At 40.8% G+C, this 18,241-nt stretch overlaps 2 protein-coding genes across 3 annotated transcripts; one reads left to right on the forward strand and one right to left on the reverse strand.

Annotated features, from left to right (window-relative positions):
* Window positions 1–6,849: 6,849 nt before the first annotated feature.
* On the reverse strand, window positions 6,850–15,348 carry LOC131268689 (WD repeat-containing protein 35-like). Its single transcript, XM_058270946.1, has 2 exons — window positions 15,322–15,348; window positions 6,850–8,499 (listed from the first exon to the last, which is right to left on the reverse strand). Exons 1-2 carry the CDS (start codon window positions 15,346–15,348, stop codon window positions 6,850–6,852), a joined length of 1,677 nt encoding a protein of 558 aa, XP_058126929.1.
* A 245-nt stretch (window positions 15,349–15,593) lies between these two features.
* Window positions 15,594–17,946, forward strand: LOC131272293 (uncharacterized). Of its 2 annotated transcripts, none has more exons than XM_058273971.1 (3): window positions 15,594–15,695; window positions 15,981–16,232; window positions 16,304–17,946. In XM_058273971.1, the coding sequence occupies exons 1-3, from the start codon at window positions 15,609–15,611 to the stop codon at window positions 17,552–17,554; spliced, it is 1,590 nt and encodes a 529-aa protein (XP_058129954.1). In that variant the 5' UTR covers window positions 15,594–15,608; the 3' UTR covers window positions 17,555–17,946. The 2 variants fall into 2 exon arrangements, with proteins under 2 accessions (XP_058129954.1, XP_058129955.1); XM_058273972.1 differs by lacking the exon at window positions 15,594–15,695 and adding an exon at window positions 15,749–15,886.
* Window positions 17,947–18,241: the final 295 nt, after the last annotated feature.

Genomic DNA, 18,241 nt, shown 5'->3' on the forward strand with positions numbered 1-18,241 from the left:
AAGATCATTTGCGGCTCCTTGAAAAAAACTGAAAAAATGGACTACACATGCGAAGCAACGGGTCAGAATCTTCTGCATATCGCTTGCGAGGAGGGTTGGTTAACTTTGGCGAAATGTCTCATTGAACATTATGGTTTTGATGTTAGGGAAATCAATGAAGAAAAAAACAACTGGAACGCTTTCTTCTACTGCGTGAGCAACAGTAAAAATGCTTCAAACAAACTGGAAATATTCACTTATTTGATGGAGAAAGATCCTTTCGATTGCTTCGGTCAACTGGATTCGAAGGGACAGAGCGTCTTTTGGTATGCGAGGGCTTATAATGAAGAAATTGGTAAGGATATTTTCAAACGAGAGTGTAAATTGCAAGAACATCTTCCTATCGAAGAGCGAATCCCTGTGTTGATGGAAAAGTTAGAAAATGTTAACCTCAATAGCTACGGCAAGGTTTTTTACTTTGAGCAAAATAATTTGCTTGATGAAAAATCGGTAAAGATCATTTGCGGCTCCTTGAAAAAAACTGAAAAAATGAACTACAGATGCGAAGCAACGGGTCAGAATCTTCTGCATATCGCTTGCGAGGAGGGTTGGTTAACTTTGGCGAAATGTCTCATTGAACATTATGGTTTTGATGTTAGGGAAATCAATGAAGAAAAAAACAACTGGAACGCTTTCTTCTACTGCGTGTGCAATAGAGAAAATGCTTCAAACAAACTCGAAATATTCACTTATTTGATGAAAAAAGATCCTTTCGACTGTTTCGGTCAACGGGATTCGAAGGGAAAGAGCGTCTTTTGGTATGCGACGTCGTTTAATTATGAAATTGGAAATAATATTTTCAAACGAGAGTGTAAATTGCAGGAACATCTTCCTTTCGAAGAGCGAATCCTTGTGTTGATAGACAAGTTAAAAAGTGGTAACCTCAATAGCTACTGCAAGATTCTTAAATTTGAGCAAAATGATTTGGTTGATGAAAAGTCGATAAAGATCATATGCGATTACTTGAAAACAACTGGAGAACTGAACTGGAAATGCAATGAATGGGGCAGAAATCTTCTGCATATCGCTTGCATGGCAGGTTGGTTGGCTTTAGCGAAATGTCTCATTGAACATTATGGTTTTGATGCGAAGGAAATCAATGAAAAAGCATGGAACTGGAACGCTTTCTTCTACTGCGTGTGCAACGGTGAAAATGCTTCAAACAAACTCGAAATATTCACTTATTTGATGAAAAAAGATCCTTTCGACTGTTTCGGTCAACGGGATTCGAAGGGAAAGAGCGTCTTTTGGTATGCGACGTATAATAATGAAGAAATTGGTAAGGATATTTTCAAACGAGAGTGTAAATTGCAGGAACATCTTCCTATCGAAGAGCGAATCCCTGTGTTGATGGACAAGTTAGACAATGCTGACCTCAATAGCTACGGCAAGATTCTTAAATTTGAGCAAAATCATTTGGTTGATGAAAAGTCGGTAAAGATCATTTGCGGCTCCTTGAAAAAAACTGGAAAAATGGACTACAGATGCGAAGTAATGGGTCGGGATCTTCTCCATATCGCTTGCATGGAGGGTTGGTTAACTTTGGCGAAATGTCTCATTGAACATTATGGTTTTGGTGCGAAGCAAATCAATGAAAAAGACAATCATTGGAATGCATTCTTCTACTGCGTGTGCAATAGAGAAAATGCTTCAAACAAACTCGAAATATTCACTTATTTGATGGAGAAAGACCCCTTCGACTGCTTCGGTCAACTGGATTCGAAGGGAAAGAGCGTCTTTTGGTATGCGACGTATAATAATGAAGAAATTGGTAAGGATATTTTCAAACGAGAGTGTAAATTGCAGGAACATCTTCCTATCGAAGAGCGAATCCCTGTGTTGATGGACAAGTTAAAAAGTGGTAACCTCAATAGCAAAGGCAAGGTTTTTTACTTTGATCAACATCATTTGGTTGATGAAAAGTCAGTTAAGATCATTTGCGATTACTTGAAAAGAACTGGAGAACTGAACTGGAAATGCAATCAGTGGGGCAGGAATCTTCTGCATATCGCTTGCAGGGAGGGTTGGTTCACTTTGGCGAAATGTCTCATTGACCATTATGCTTTTGATGCGAAGGAAACCAATAAAAAAGAAAACAACTGGAACGCTTTCTTCTACTGCGTGTGCAACGGTGAAAATGCTTCAAAGAAACTGGAAATATTCGCTTATTTGATAGAGAAAGATCCTTGCGACTGCTTCGGTCAACTGGATTCGAAGGGAAAGAGCGTCTTTTGGTATACGACGAATAACAATAAAGAAATTGGTAAGGATATTTTCAAACGAGAGTGTAAATTGCAGGAACATCTTCCTTTCGAAGAGCGAATCCTTGTGTTGATAGACAAGTTAAAAAGTGGTAACCTCAATAGCTACGGCAAGATTCTTAAATTTGAGCAAAATCATTTGGTTGATGAAAAGTCGGTAAAGATCATTTGCGGCTCCTTGAAAAAAACTGGAAAAATGGACTACAGATGCGAAGTAATGGGTCGGGATCTTCTCCATATCGCTTGCATGGAGGGTTGGTTAACTTTGGCGAAATGTCTCATTGAACATTATGGTTTTGGTGCGAAGCAAATCAATGAAAAAGACAATCATTGGAATGCATTCTTCTACTGCGTGTGCAATAGAGAAAATGCTTCAAACAAACTCGAAATATTCACTTATTTGATGGAGAAAGACCCCTTCGACTGCTTCGGTCAACTGGATTCGAAGGGAAAGAGCGTCTTTTGGTATGCGACGTATAATAATGAAGAAATTGGTAAGGATATTTTCAAACGAGAGTGTAAATTGCAGGAACATCTTCCTATCGAAGAGCGAATCCCTGTGTTGATGGACAAGTTAAAAAGTGGTAACCTCAATAGCAAAGGCAAGGTTTTTTACTTTGATCAACATCATTTGGTTGATGAAAAGTCAGTTAAGATCATTTGCGATTACTTGAAAAGAACTGGAGAACTGAACTGGAAATGCAATCAGTGGGGCAGGAATCTTCTGCATATCGCTTGCATGGAGGGTTGGTTAACTTTGGCGAAATGTCTCATTGAACATTATGGTTTTGATCCGAAGGAAATCATTGAAAAAGCATGGAACTGGAACGCTTTCTTCTACTGCGTGTGCAACAGGGAAAATGCTTCAATCAAACTGGAAATATTCACTTATTTGACGGAAAAAGATCCTTTCGACTGCTTCGGTCAACTGGATTCGAAAGGGAAGAGCTTCTTTTGGTATGCGACGGCTTATAATGAAGAAATTGGTAAGGATATTTTCAAACGAGAGTGCAAATTGCAGGAACATCTTCCTATCGAAGAGCGAATCCCTGTGTTGATGGAAAAGTTAAATAGTGGTGACCTCAATGGCTACGGCAAGATTCTTTACTTTGAGCAAAATAATTTGATTGATGAAAAGTCGGTAAAGATTATTTGCGATTACTTGAAAACAACTGGAGAACTGAACTGGAAATGCAGAGCATTTCCATTTCCATTTCCATTTCCATTTCCATTTCCATTTCCATTTCCATTTCCATTTCCATTTCCATTTCCATTTCCAGTTGCATGGAACAGAAATCTTCTGCATATCGCTTGCATGGAGGGTTGGTTAACTTTGACGAAATGTCTCATTGAACATTATGGTTTCGATGCGAAGGAAATCAATGAAGAAGATAAAAACTGGAACGCTTTGTTCTACTGCGTGTGTAACAGTGAAAATGCTTATAATAAACTGGAAATATTCGCTTATTTGATGGAGAAAGATCCTTTCGACTGCTTCGGTCAACTGGATTCTGATGGAAAGAGCGTCTTTTGGTATGCGACATATAACAATAAAGAAATTGGTAAGGATATTTTCAAACGAGAGTGTAAATTGCAGGAACATCTTCCTATCGAAGAGCGAATCCCTGTGTTGATGGAAAAGTTAAAAAGTGGTGACCTCAATGGCTACGGCAAGATTCTTTACTTTGAGCAAAATAATTTGATTGATGAAAAGTCGGTAAAGATTATTTGCGATTACTTGAAAACAACTGGAGAACTGAACTGGAAATGCAGAGCATTTCCATTTCCATTTCCATTTCCATTTCCATTTCCATTTCCATTTCCATTTCCATTTCCATTTCCATTTCCAGTTGCATGGAGCAGAAATCTTCTGCATATCGCTTGCATGGAGGGTTGGTTAACTTTGACGAAATGTCTCATTGAACATTATGGTTTCGATGCGAAGGAAATCAATGAAGAAGATAAAAACTGGAACGCTTTGTTCTACTGCGTGTGTAACAGTGAAAATGCTTATAATAAACTGGAAATATTCGCTTATTTGATGGAGAAAGATCCTTTCGACTGCTTCGGTCAACTGGATTCGAAGGAAAAGAGCGTCTTTTGGTATGCGACGGATAATAATGAAGAAATTGCTAAGGATATTTTCGAACGAGAGTGTAAATTGCAGGAAAATCTTCCTATCGAAGAGCGAATCCCTTTGTTGATGGACAAGTTAAAAAGTGGTAACCTCAATGGCTACGGCATGATTTTTTACTTTGAGCAAAATCATTTGGTTAATGAAGAATCGGTAAAGATCATTTGCGATTGCTTGACCACAACTGGAGAACTGAACGACAGTGAAGAAGAAACGGGTAGGAATCTTCTGCATTTCGCTTGCGAGGAGGGTTGGTTAACTTTGGCGAAATGTCTCATTGAACATTATGGTTTTGATGCGAAGGAAATCAATGAAAAAGAAAACAACTGGAACGCTTTCTTTTACTGCGTGAGCAACTGGATATGTGCTTCAACTAGACTAAAAATATTTATTTATTTGATGGAGAAAGATCCTTTCGACTGCTTCGGTCAACTGGATTCGAAAGGGAAGAGCGTCTTTTGGTATGCGACATATAACAATAAAGAAATTGGTAAGGATATTTTCAAACGAGAGTGTACATTGCAGGAACGTTTTGTTTCGTCAGCGCGAATGTTGTATAGGTTTATGGCCGATATGAAACATGGTAACCTCGATGGCCAAGATAATGAAGAAATTGGTGAGGATATTTTTAAACGAGAGTGTAAATTGCAGGAACATCTTCCTATCGAAAACCGAATCCCTTTGTTGATGGACAAGTTAAAAAGTGGTAACCTCAATGGCTACGGCAAGATTTTTTACTTTGAGCAAAATCATTTGGTTGATGAAAAGTCAGTAAAGATCATTTGCGATTGCTTGAAAACAAATGGAGAACTGAACTGGAAATGCAATGAATGGGGCAGGAATCTTCTGCATTTCGCTTGCATGCAGGGTTGGTTAACTTTGGCGAAATGTCTCATTGAACATTATGGTTTCGATGCGAAGGAAATCAATGAAGAAGATAAAAACTGGAACGCTTTGTTCTACTGCGTGTGTAACAGTGAAAATGCTTATAATAAACTGGAAATATTCGCTTATTTGATGGAGAAAGATCCTTTCGACTGCTTCGGTCAACTGGATTCCGAAAATCGTAATGTGTTTTATTATGCGTTGTTGAATAATGTTCTCATTGCAGACTATATTATACGAAATGAGTTGCCTGCAAAAACTTCTGTTTCGGTTGAAGAATGGGCTTCGATGTTTTCAAAACGGTTAAGTGAATCAAAACTAACCAGGACGGATATTGATAGATTTTTAACAGATTGGAAGCAACTTTCTACTTTGGACTCAAAACATGAAATTTACGTCGAAATTAAATCAAATTTGGAAAGCATGAATTGACGCAGAATTAACAGCAAGCCCAAACAATGAGAATTATCTTAGCGAAATCGGTTATCAGTCGAGATAAATAGATGCGGCCGCAAAGTCAGATGTTTTCGACTTGATCGATTTGTTAGTTTTAAAAGAGATCTTGTAAATTTGATAACATATTAAATAATACAACCATGTCAAAATAGGACTTATTATTGCCTTATTTTTATTGTACAAAAGCAATGTAAATGTAAGGACAAGAAACTTATTGAGCAATAAACTCGCATTTAAGTTCTACCTCAAATAAACAACATGCGTGATAGTATTTAATAAAAATATCCGAAAGGTGTGTTTCTGGTTTTGTGGTGAGTTTTTTCGTTCCCAGGGCTTTTGTATAACTTCACTTCATGGTTCAAAATTTATAAATCAAAATGTAAAGTTTTCTTATCCTCGCTAAGGGTATCAACTATGGTTCTAGTTTATCAACCATCTTTCTATCGGTTCCTACGCTGTAGGTAGGCAGAGTAAGTATTTTTAAATAAGAAGGTAGACAGAGTAAGTTTAAAGTAGTTGTCCAGTGTCTTATTTACCTATTTAGCTTTATTACGTTTAATTTTCTTTCTACTAGGAGTAATTTCATCGAAGGTTGTCAACTTAATCACATCAATCATCCAGTAATTAGTTACCAATCATTTGAACCATTTTTCCACGGAGTCCTTCCGAGTTTATTTTTGTGTATTACATTTATTGCAATTGAAAGCGTAGTCAACGTTTCATACTACCCGATGATTTGTTTCCCAACAATATCTAAAACATCGTCTTTTCATATTCATAATAATTTGAAAACTGTCATACTTAATATTCATATTTTTGAAAGTTTTTTCTGATGTAGCTTTCCGGAAATGTGAAGAAGTTGATGTTAAAAGTAATATGATAAATGAAAATAATACAATGGGAACATCGCAGTTACTGCAGCTATCAGTTAACTGTTTCACCTGTTGAGAAACAATAGATTTGAAAAATGTGTACTAACCTTAAGAAAAGATCATGATAAACGGAGTGTTCGCTAAACTTGAACGCAGGTACGTAATAAGTGAGTGTATGTGTGTGTTTGTGTGCAATAAAACATTAAATCTCTACCGCTCCCTTCGCCGGCGCGATCAACCGATGGCAGAGGGGGCACGTCTTGCGTGACGTCATTTCCAGCGGGTGCGCGACGTGGTAGCAACCGGAACACTGCCAGGCGCCGGTCGGATTGGTCAGCGGCTGTCCGGACGCGATGCACGGCGGAAAGCGATTGCCGCAGCTGGGACAGAGCGTGCTGCAGTCGGCCACCGGCGTCTCGCAGGTGTAACAGCTGACGTGCTTCACCTTGTTGTCCTTCGGGTCGTAGCGCGAGAAGATGCTGATGGCCAGCTCCTCGTACTGCAGCCGACGACCCTCGGAGATCGTCTCGATCGCCTCCAGCTTGATGAACGCCTTCGAGCAGGTGCCGAACGAGCGATCGGCACAGCAGGCCAGGGCGAACAGCACCTCCACGTCCAGCACGTCCTCGTACTCGCGCAGCCGGAGCGCGCTAATGACGGCGCTATGCAGCAACCCGGAGCGCAGTTGTCGCTGTGCCAGCAGCATATAGTGGTACGCCTCCGCGTGGTGCCATATCTGCTCGATCAGCACCGCATCGTCCGGATTGAGCTGGGCCAGGACCGCCGCTCGGCTTGGGCCGCCCGCCTGCAGCGCCATCTGCTTTTCGATGTACTCCTCCGCGAGCAGCCCCGACAGCACGTACAGCTGCTTGATGCGCACGTAGTCGGACTTCTTCTCCACCTCCGCCTCGGCCATCTTCAGCAGCAGCCGGGCGGAGTCCAGGTAGCGGCCCGCCTTGCGCTGCAGCTCGATCGCTTCCGGCAGCTTGCCCTCCTGCAGCAGCTGGGCCGCGTGCTTGCTCAGCAGCGTGTTGATCTGGGGCATCTTGTACTTTTGCGCCAGCTCCACCGCCAGTCCCCACTGCCGCAGGCCGATGCAGCTGGAGACGGCCGACTTGACGTCGCCCAGCTTGAGGGAGGCGGCGACCGCCTGCTCGCACATCCCCACCGTGGCCAGCATCTGGCCCAGCTTCGCCAGCTGCGGGCTCTTCTCGGGGAGCTTGTGCATGCAGCCGACCAGCTCGTCGTACTGCTCCAAACCGTACAGCGCGTCCATCAGGCCCTCGATGTGGTGCGCCTTCTCGTAGTACTCCTTGGCGCTGTCCCAGGCGCGCATGTTCATGTAGTGGTGGCCGATCTCGCGCCACGCGTTCTCCATCTGCTGGTCGGACGTGCCCGGCCCGAGCCGATACAGCTGCACCGTGCGAAACCAATCGCACAGCGTCTGGCGCAACCGAACCGCGCAATCCCGTCGATCCACGTCCATGTACAGCTTTTCCGCCTCATCGAACTCGCCGAAGAACGCGCCGATCTCGGCCCGCTGCAGCGCTTCCAGCTGGATTGTCCTGAGGCGCTTGATCAGCTGAATGCCCGGATAGTTGCTGCATCGCACGAACGCCGCTTCGGCCGTCTCGAGGTCCAGCTTCTTCAGCGATGCCTCCGCCAGCAGTCTCCACAGCCGCGGGTGTGGGTTATCCTCGATGAACTGCTTCGCCTCGGCGATCCCGACGTGCGCCAGCAGGTCTTCCGTGTCGCGCAGCGATTTGACGCGCAACTGCACGAGATGCTCCTTCACGTTCGGCGTCGCACCACCCTTGATGATGTCATCCAGCAGGACGCCCGTGATTTCCAGCTTCTCAAAATGTCAAATGTAGCCACTGTTCAATCAAATGTGACCACTGTTGCATTCTATCATGGCAGCAAAACCGGGTTATACACCACAATGCTTTCTTAGTTGACATAAGTATGCATGCACGAAAAGTATGCGCAAAATAGTTTAAACATACATCAGAATAGCTTGAAGCATACAAAAATAATAATGTTTTTTATTCTTGGAGTTTTACAATGTAGCATAAACACAATTTTTGTTTGTTTATTCCCTATTTTCGGCTTGAGACAACCCAGATGGGTTAGAGACAAAGTCAGGTGAGTTAGAGGCAAACTCAAATCAGTTAGTCAGTCGATGAGCTATTTCAATACCAGATGCTTTGGAGACAACAGTTGGTAAGTTATATCAAAATAAAGTGCGTTAGAGACAAAATCACCCGCTTTCCCGGCAACGCCTGTAATACTGCCCATGGGGTCAGCACTCCGTACACTTTAACTACCTGTTAGCTCTAGTTAGCCTCTGCAACAAAACATTTATTTTTCTTACCGATACCAATGCAATAACACACGGTACGTTGGCCGCCACATTGTTGACAGACCAATCATTGTACTCGGTGGAAGCGCCCAGTATCGTTTGTGGAGCTCCAAAATGGAGGCGCCTGGTAGCTGGTAGTGAAACATAAATTACTTTCCCATTTTTTCTGAAAATACTTTCACGCAGCATTTCTCTTTGTCACTTAATACCTCGAAAAGTGTTTGCAAGCGGTGAATCCAATGGTTACATCATCAAACATCGAAGATAGAAGAGTTCTATGTTTTACATAGCACATTATGACTCAATCAGTTCTCGTCACAAACCAACGAAATTTTATTGCCAACTCTTTTATAGTTAAACATGTAAATTGTTAACATTTTAACGTTCGTACAATTAAAAATGCCACTGGATTGTATACGATTTATGAATGAGTATGCGGAAATAGAATCAAATGTCATTGTAGTTTTGGAGAATTCGAGAGAATGTTCAAAATTACACTCGAACGATTAAATCTATCCTTAGCAAATATTAACTTTGAATGGAACATATAACAAGCCATAGCTTTTCATATTGAAAGAGCATCCATCGAGAATGAAAATGAGACAATTTTAGAACTTCAAAAAATTTGCTGACTTTATGAATGAAAGAATGTGTGCATAGCAAAAAAAAAAACAAATATGTTTGATAGGTCGTGCAGTTTAGTCTGTTAGAAGTTGTCCACTGAGTACTGGAGTAAATCCTCGGATCTCAATCGAGGACAAACGCTCCTCTGTACGTGTTGTTAGTAACGTAACAAAACGGAACGATTTTTATAGTAGTTGAATTTATTAGTATGAACCAACAAATTTCAATCAAATCAAAAATTTTGTTCAATAAAATTCCTTTTCTCTTAATGCCTGCTATCGTGCTACTAAAACTTTCTCTTCACTAGCTTTAACAATCTGGTTAAACGAAGGGTTTCTGATTTAAAGTATCAGCGCCAGCTAACTTCTACGATTTGTCGTTGACAGCGCAATCAGTAATAGTCGACCACACCCACGTTTGATGCGAAAGAAGTAGAATCCAAATGTATTTAACAACCCTTAGCAAATGAACGATATTTTTGGAATTTCTAACAGACGTACAAACGTTTACAATATAGATAATGCAATTCCTTTATTTAACAAGGCAATTTGAAATAATTTACCTACTACAACATAAGTGTAGGTTAATCCAAGTGATACATAAAACGATGAATTAAAATATTTTATTAAAACTGTTTCTACTAGACCAAATATATCGATGATTCCTTTCAAATATGAGCAATGAGCTTTTTTGAAATCATGAAACCACACAAAGTCATAACGAAATTTTGGCCAGAACGACAAACACCTCCGAGATGCCTCATGGTTTTTGAACATTTCCAACAGTCAACTTGAGCAACTTGATTATTCCGGTCCAATGGGTTCAACAAGTCACACAAATGTCGCAACACCGTGTAGATAAATAGTAACCCTTCTTCAGTAGAGTTTTTAGCAAAAGGTCGCGAAATCCTTATACTTAATTTAGTTTAAGCGTTTTTTAACAGCACCGGAACTCCACGTCAGCAGCGGAGGAGACCGCTCGCGCGTAGCCGAGCTCGGAGACAGCGTCCTGCACTCACACATAGGTTTTCCGCGATGGCACCTACGGCGAGATAGGAGTGGACTAGGGGGCTGCACAACATCCAGCAGCGCATCCGGCGGTTACGTAACAGAACGGTACAAACGGCGAACCACGAGATCCTGGAGCGGCGGAACGAGCTTTCTGCTCTGGGAGCACGAAGAAGTTACGGAGGAGGAGCTTCTTGCGGCCCAGAAGAACATCGCCGCCCCCGTTTTCTTCGTTTCTATCTAATCGCCATCTACTCTGGTCAAGATCAATCTCAAGACTGTCTTATTCAATGGTTTTTCCGTACTTTTTCTTTGCGCAGAATTATTTCACTTCTTGTAGGCCATAGTTCGTCCAATTTTAATTGCCAACTAGGGTAGATGCTCCTATAGTGGTGTTATTACCAATAGTGGATGTAGTGGAATATAATTCTAGCTCTAAGACGAAATAAATACAATGGAGATATTTGTTCTTCTATGAAATGTTCTTTGATCTTCTGCGGAGTGTTTAAGAGATAAACCTTCTCATTCGGTAATAAATTAAGGCTCCAAAATTAATATGTTCCGAACAGGTTGTACTACTATGCTGGATTTCTTAAGAATTTATCAGGTATGCTATGATTTCCTTAAGGCTATAAATCACTGCAAAATGCATTGGTTTATGAGATTTCTATGAGGCCAATGCATTGGTCTATGACCAAGACAATGCATTGGCCTATGAGTATTTTGGCCATTCTGTTTGAAATATGCTTCAAAAATAAGTCACAGTCAACATATATTCAGTCATTTCCAAGTACTACCACCAGTATAGGAACACGATACCACAACTATAAGAACCATACCACCATTATAGGGACAACCCAACTCCGAAGAAATATACCTTTTTTCGTGTATTTTTAATGGTTTACGGTGAAAATACATGTTTTCCAGAAGAAAAGTTGTGTTTAGATTATAATTGGTAGAAATATGTGAAATATTGTGTTCCGAACACTTATAAATTACATCAGATTGTCAGTTACATTACTAGGTGCACCACTATTGGTACCGTTACCCTAAGAAAAATGCGCTTTTTTCATGTATTTTTCATGGTTTATGATGAAAATAGATGTTTTTCAGAAGAAAAGCCGTGTTTCGATCATAATTGGTATAAATATGTAAATTATTGTGTTCTAAACACTAATAAATATTGTTAGTTACATGACTAACTGCGACACTATTGGAACTGGTACCCTATTCCAATGAGAAAAAATCGCGGCAAATGTAAAGCTACCCAAAAAAGCTTATGAAACCAATTTTCAATGAAACGATAGAGATCCTTTTAAACTTCAAACTCGATTTGAAGCTTCAGTTTTACCTATTTTGCTTCGACAACAACATTCAACTTTACCAAAAGTTTAAAACTCTGATAAGCTAACGTTCTTTAGCATGTAACCTTAGAGAAATCATATACTATTGATAAAATATATTCATTCCACTGAGTTTGCTTTTCTGATATATTTTAACTATTCCGCTGAGTACGCTGGTTGTTCCCATCGTGGCGATTCTGCTACTTTGTGCTAGTGTACTTGTTCACCTGACCTAAGACCATGGTCACCTTACGGCGTGCATTCCTGGACGTTGTTCATATGAATCTTTGAGCTGCGAATTGCTTCATATTTCATATGCCAAGGTTTCTCGTCACGCGTGCTCGAGGGGACGTGGATTCTCGGAAGCTTATCACTCTGTTGCAATGGCCTCAAGAAATCTTTCATGAATCGTAAAGATTATTTTTCTTCTTTTTCTTAAGCCATCATCATTAAGCAGGATTATAATAAATGTGGAACGAACTCGCGTGTGTTATCATACACGTATACGGACGAACTTCGTATTGCGAAGTTCCAATGAATTTCTTAATTCTTCAACTTTTTTTAGCATTTCCTGTTGGGTGATAAGATAGCTTTGATTGAAAATAAAAAATGCTGGGTGCAGCGAAGAAACTTTCTTTGTTTTTTGTGTTTCGTTATCACAAAAACCACATATCATCGATCGCTTACACACGGGTAGCGGACGTTCGCCGACAAGCCGACATTTACTCGAGCACTTTTTTTCGTTGACGGGTGATGCGATTTTTTTTAATTTTTATCTCAAACCTTTCACCTGAAAAGACAAACTTCAAGCCCGGGAACAGCTAAAACCCGAGACAAGCCACGCCATCGATAACATTCTCAGAAGACTGCAAAATGTAGAAAAGAAGATCATCCGTGTTTATTTTATGAATTTGCCTACTATCATTTTTAAATAATTTTTTATTATTGAACACTTTTCTTAAACTCTGGGATTCATTCTTGTGTTCTGCGTTCAACAAAGAAAAAGAAAAACAAGAATGTTATTAGTTTTCATGACTTTATATTGAAGGAGTCCCGGGTAAAATTGGGTAGCAGAGAATGATTGACGACGATGCGGTGCCGGGACAACTTTTCCATTACATCACCCAACCAGGTGGTGGTGCTGTCTACATTCAACAATCTTACCCAAACGACTAACGTAATGCGTGAGGATTTTCCCACGGGGATGTGAATAACGCATCAATGTTCCCACTATCTTCCTCTCCCTATTGCTAATATGCAGGGTAGGTTAGTATAATAAACAAATAAATAAATAAATAAATAAATAAATAAATAAATAAATAAATAAATAAATAAATAAATAAATAAATAAATAAATAAATAAATAAATAAATAAATAAATAAATAAATAAATAAATAAATAAATAAATAAATAAATAAATAAATAAATAAATAAATAAATAAATAAATAAATAAAGGTAAAAGAGTAAATGAGGCCCCGGCCGCCATGTTTTCGATCGTGGCTACACCTCTTGTGGACGTTTAAACTGAATGTATGCAATTGGTGATACATTAATTCGTTAAATTCAACCTACGAGTATTTGAATCGTAGTGTGTACCGTTAATTTCGGCTACGCAATCAACCTAGGGGGTGCGGTATGAGGGGGGCCCACGGGCCCCCCTTATTTCTCAAAACTATAACAAACTCTGTTTTTCAGTAGACCTAGCGCAGTCCGCTCGCTGCGCTCGCTGCGGGCGCGCCGCCGTTTCCAAATCATTTCTTCGGCTAAACTCATTGTTTCATGCTGTCCATCATGTGTGGTATAGTTTAGTTACTAGTAACTTACAGTAACTTAACATGTAAAAGTATATTAACCCGCATTCAACCTCCACTGGGTGATTAGTTTGAACCGTTATGTTCTTTTAAGCGATCCGTTAGCGATCAAATATTTCAAAAGTATGCATGCGTCGCGCTTTGCATAGCTTCAGGCGCTTAATGTGAACCAGTAGGAAGAGGAGAATCTAGCCCGGGGCCTCATTTACTCTTTTACCTAAATAAATAAATAAATAAATAAATAAATAAATAAATAAATAAATAAATAAATAAATAAATAAATAAATAAATAAATAAATAAATAAATAAATAAATAAATAAATAAATAAATAAATAAATAAATAATAAATAAATCCATATTTTGTTTGCCCTTCCAGTAAGCCTTCCGGTTACAATTCAATTTTTCTTCCCGTTCGATAGTGATCGTCTTGTTAGCTTACGTTTGGATGGGTAGAGGAAGAATAATTGAGTAGAATTTTTCAGCATTCATTATTGCATTTGTCCAAACACATTTAGATTTATAACCTAAGAGTAAATGAGGCCCCGGGCTAGATTCTCCTCTTCCTACTGGTTCACATTAAGCGCCTGAAGCTATGCAAAGCGCGACGCATGCATTCTTTTCGAATATTTGATCGCTAACGGTTCGCTTAAAAGAACATAACGGTTTAAACTAATCACGCAGTGGAGGTTGAATGCGGGTTAATATACTTTTACATGTTAAGTTACTGTAAGTTACTAGTAACTAAACTATACCACACATGATGGACAGCATAAACAATGAGTTTAGCCGAAGAAATGATTTGGAAACGGCGGCGCGCCCGCAGCGAGCACAGCGAGCGGACTGCGCTAGGTCTACTGAAAAAGAGAGTTTGTTATAGTTTTGAGAAATAAGGGGGGCCCGTGGGCCCCCCTCATACCGCACCCGAAGTTTGATTGCGTAGCCGAAATTAACGGTACACTCTACGATTCAAATACTCGTAGGATGAATTTAACGAATTAATGTATCAACAATTGCATACATTCAGTTTAAAGCCGGGGCCTCATTTACTCTTTTACCAAATTCCCTTTTTCGGTTGACCTATCGCAGTCCGCTCGCTGCGCTCGCAGCGGACGTGCCGCCGTTTCCAAATAATTTCTTCTGCTAAACTCATTGTTTCATGCCGTCCATCATGTGTGGTATAATTTACAAAGTAACTTAACATGTAAAAGTATATTAACCCGCATTCAACCTCCAATGCGTGATTAGTTTAAACCGTTATGTTCTTTTAAGCGAACCGTTAGCGATCAAATATTCGAAAAGAATGCATGCGTCGCGCTTTGCATAGCTTCAGGCGCTTAATATGAACCAGTAGGAAGAGGAGAATCTAGCCCGGGGCCAAATTTACTCTTTTACCACGTATTTTAATATATGTTCGATTATCCGTGGAATTCTATTATCCGGGAACCTATCGGTCCCGACACCCTCGGATAATCGGCGTTCACCTGTACTTAGAATAAAATTAAAAATTGGCAGAAGTGGCACTACCTGGTATGCTTTAACATCCTTGGCCATGCTGTCAAATATTGTTTGACAGTTTCACTATTTCTGACCAAGGTCAGTAACAAGAGAGGTCGAGTCAAAGCTATTTTCTACTCCACCATTGTTGTGACAATTGGTTTAAAAAGAACGCGGATAGAAACTGTTCTTCTGTGTGAAATCGCTGGATATGGATCCTTTTGGTCGCCATGATTGATAAAATTAAGTGTGATGGTCTTTCTCAAGTGCTGGCCGCTCCAGAACATATTCCGAATGTCTCAATTGGCGCTCTATCGATGAAACATGATCCACGGTTTTTGACTCGTTACATGGTATGCTGCGACCTCTTTTCCATTGATCTTGATTTCTGTCGAAAGTTTCAGGTTTGTTGTTCGTTCGAAATTGTTTGCAAGCAGTCCTACAATAAACTTTTTCTTTGCAGATTTGTGTATCTGGAACAGTATTCTAATGTTTTTGTTTTACTTTTGACTCAATTGTTCGCTCTGTACTGTGCTTTATTTAGTGTAGAACTAGCAAGTACAGATCTAGAAAACAGCTGTTCATCTTTTCTCTGGTTAGTTGGTCCTCTTTTAAGATCCGTTTTTGCTTCGGAAGTATGTTGGCAGCTACATCGACTGTTTTATAACTGTGTCTTTGTTTTTTTGCAGAGACAGTGTCCACTATTTACCGTACTATACCTTGGCTGTGATAATATGGAGCCAGTGTTTGGCCAGAATGCAAATGCCGCTGTGGGCGAGATTGAGATTGAAAACATCGATTCGCTGTGTCGCGTTTGCTCGGGTCCTGGATCGCACAGTATTTTTGCTCGCATTCCTGCCTACTGCCACGAGCATTACCGCGAGTTCGCCCGGTGGAAGCAACCGATTCATACGCTAATTTCAGAAGTAACGGGCATCGAGGTGAGTTGCGGTTGATTTCTTTGTTGCTTGTGGAATAACTATTTTCGCATCGTTTTCGTTTCGCTTGCCAGATCACAGAGACTGACGGGCTGCCGAAGAAGATTTGCGTCTTGTGCATCTCGTACCTTAAACATGCGTTCACCTTCCGTCGGCAGACGATCGACAACATGACCGGACTATTGGCTGCCAAGTATTTGTCGGACAATCGTTCGATGATAAAGAAGAAACTGTTGAACGAGGACGACGGTAGCGATGAAAATGCAACACAAAGGGATGAAATCATCCCGACCGGCGACGGTGGCTCGTATCGATCGGTGAATTTTGCAGCCACTGCAAACAACAGAAACGCAGTGAAGCAGACAAAAAAGGTGGCCGTAATGCACCGGTTCGTGGCAAACTCGAAGCCTCCGAACAATAACGTGGAGGAAGATCTAGATATTCTGCTAGGCGAGTTGGATGAACCGAGCGGGTTGTTCGGGTATCGAGAGAAGGCGTTCGTCGAGGACGACGTGATGGATTTGAATGGTCTGGATGGGCACGGCATTACATTCACGCTGCCCGAGGACTACAAGGAGAAGAAATGCTTTGCCTGCCGGAAGCGATTCATGTTTACCGAGACTTACTCCCAGCATCTTACCGAATGTCTGCTGTACAAGCTGGCGGAATCGATCCGCTCGCTGCATCATATAATGTTCCTTCGCGAGCAGGGCGCCATTTCGGCGTTCGAGTTTATCCGCCGGGGTGTTTTCACCATCCGCAAAAGCTACCAATTGGTGCTCACATACGACGGAGAACTGGACGGGGTGGATACGAGCGAAGCGGCGGTAGGGGTTGATGAAACGAACGGGACAAATTTCAAATCTCACTCGCAAAGCTCATCCCCTGAGGAGGACCCGGTTGTTGATCGTTTCTTACAAGCACGAACCTACGGGCGGATTGAGCTTGATTCGTTCAGTGACGGTGGTTCGTCCGGCTCTCCTAAAGCTAAAGCATTACCACAGCTCTCCCGGCTAGCCGGTAGTATGAATAATAATACTGTCCCTCCATTGGTGACACCTTTCCTGCAGAACCAACATCGGTCCACCCATCAACCACTGGGGCCGACGTTCGTTACCTCAATGGGTAGCCACTCGAATGTGGACATTATCAAAAACCGCCTCACCAAAACCGAAGCCGAAGAAGTGAACGAAAGCAACGATCGATACAAGACGATCAAATGCAAGCAGTGTGATGCACGGTTCTTTACGATCTCGCATCTGGACGAACATACGATAAAGGTCCACCAGCGGCCGGTAACAAGGAATAACCGTATTGGCTTGTGATAGCAAGAAGGAAACTTACTCACGATGAGCTGATATCGCAAGACAATTTTAGGATTCTTGCCGAAAAAGACTTCTCAATCCAACACTTGATAAAGGTGGTTGGTAGTGTAAGTTGAGACTGAGAGTAAATTAGTTTTGACAATTTGTAACTATCATCCGAACATGATGGTAGCAATGCTAACGCAATGTCGCACAATGTGAACGTTAGGTGCAAAGTGTAGAGAAGTATATGACGAATGGTTGTAGCTAGGTTAATGCCCATAATTTATGATATGCTTGACTTAGATCCCTTAGATTCGAGATTATGTTGCCTTTTGCTACTGACCGTATTTATTTGAGCTCAATTTTGACCGCATACAGCGCAATCTATCATTTGTATTGACACGGTTGATTTCTTTCACCGGTGCTGAGAGATTTATCCCAACTAATGAACTTTTTTGTTTTATGCTATGTACGAGTCACAAAAAATCTATCATAATTTGTTGCGTTATGAAACATGAATCTGAATTAAAATCGAATTATGCGTTTATGTTAAATTCTGTATTGTTATGAGCAAATCCGAAATCGCTTTTAGGAAGTGAATATGAACAAATAAGTAAGCTCATTTTAGAAGAACCTGTTAATATATTCGATTTCGAGGATTTGAATTAATATATTCTATGGAAACGTTTGTTTTTCGACCCCAAC

The sequence above is a fragment of the Anopheles coustani genome, chromosome 3, assembly GCF_943734705.1.
Source record: "Anopheles coustani chromosome 3, idAnoCousDA_361_x.2, whole genome shotgun sequence".
NCBI classification, from domain to species: Eukaryota; Metazoa; Arthropoda; class Insecta; order Diptera; family Culicidae; genus Anopheles; species Anopheles coustani.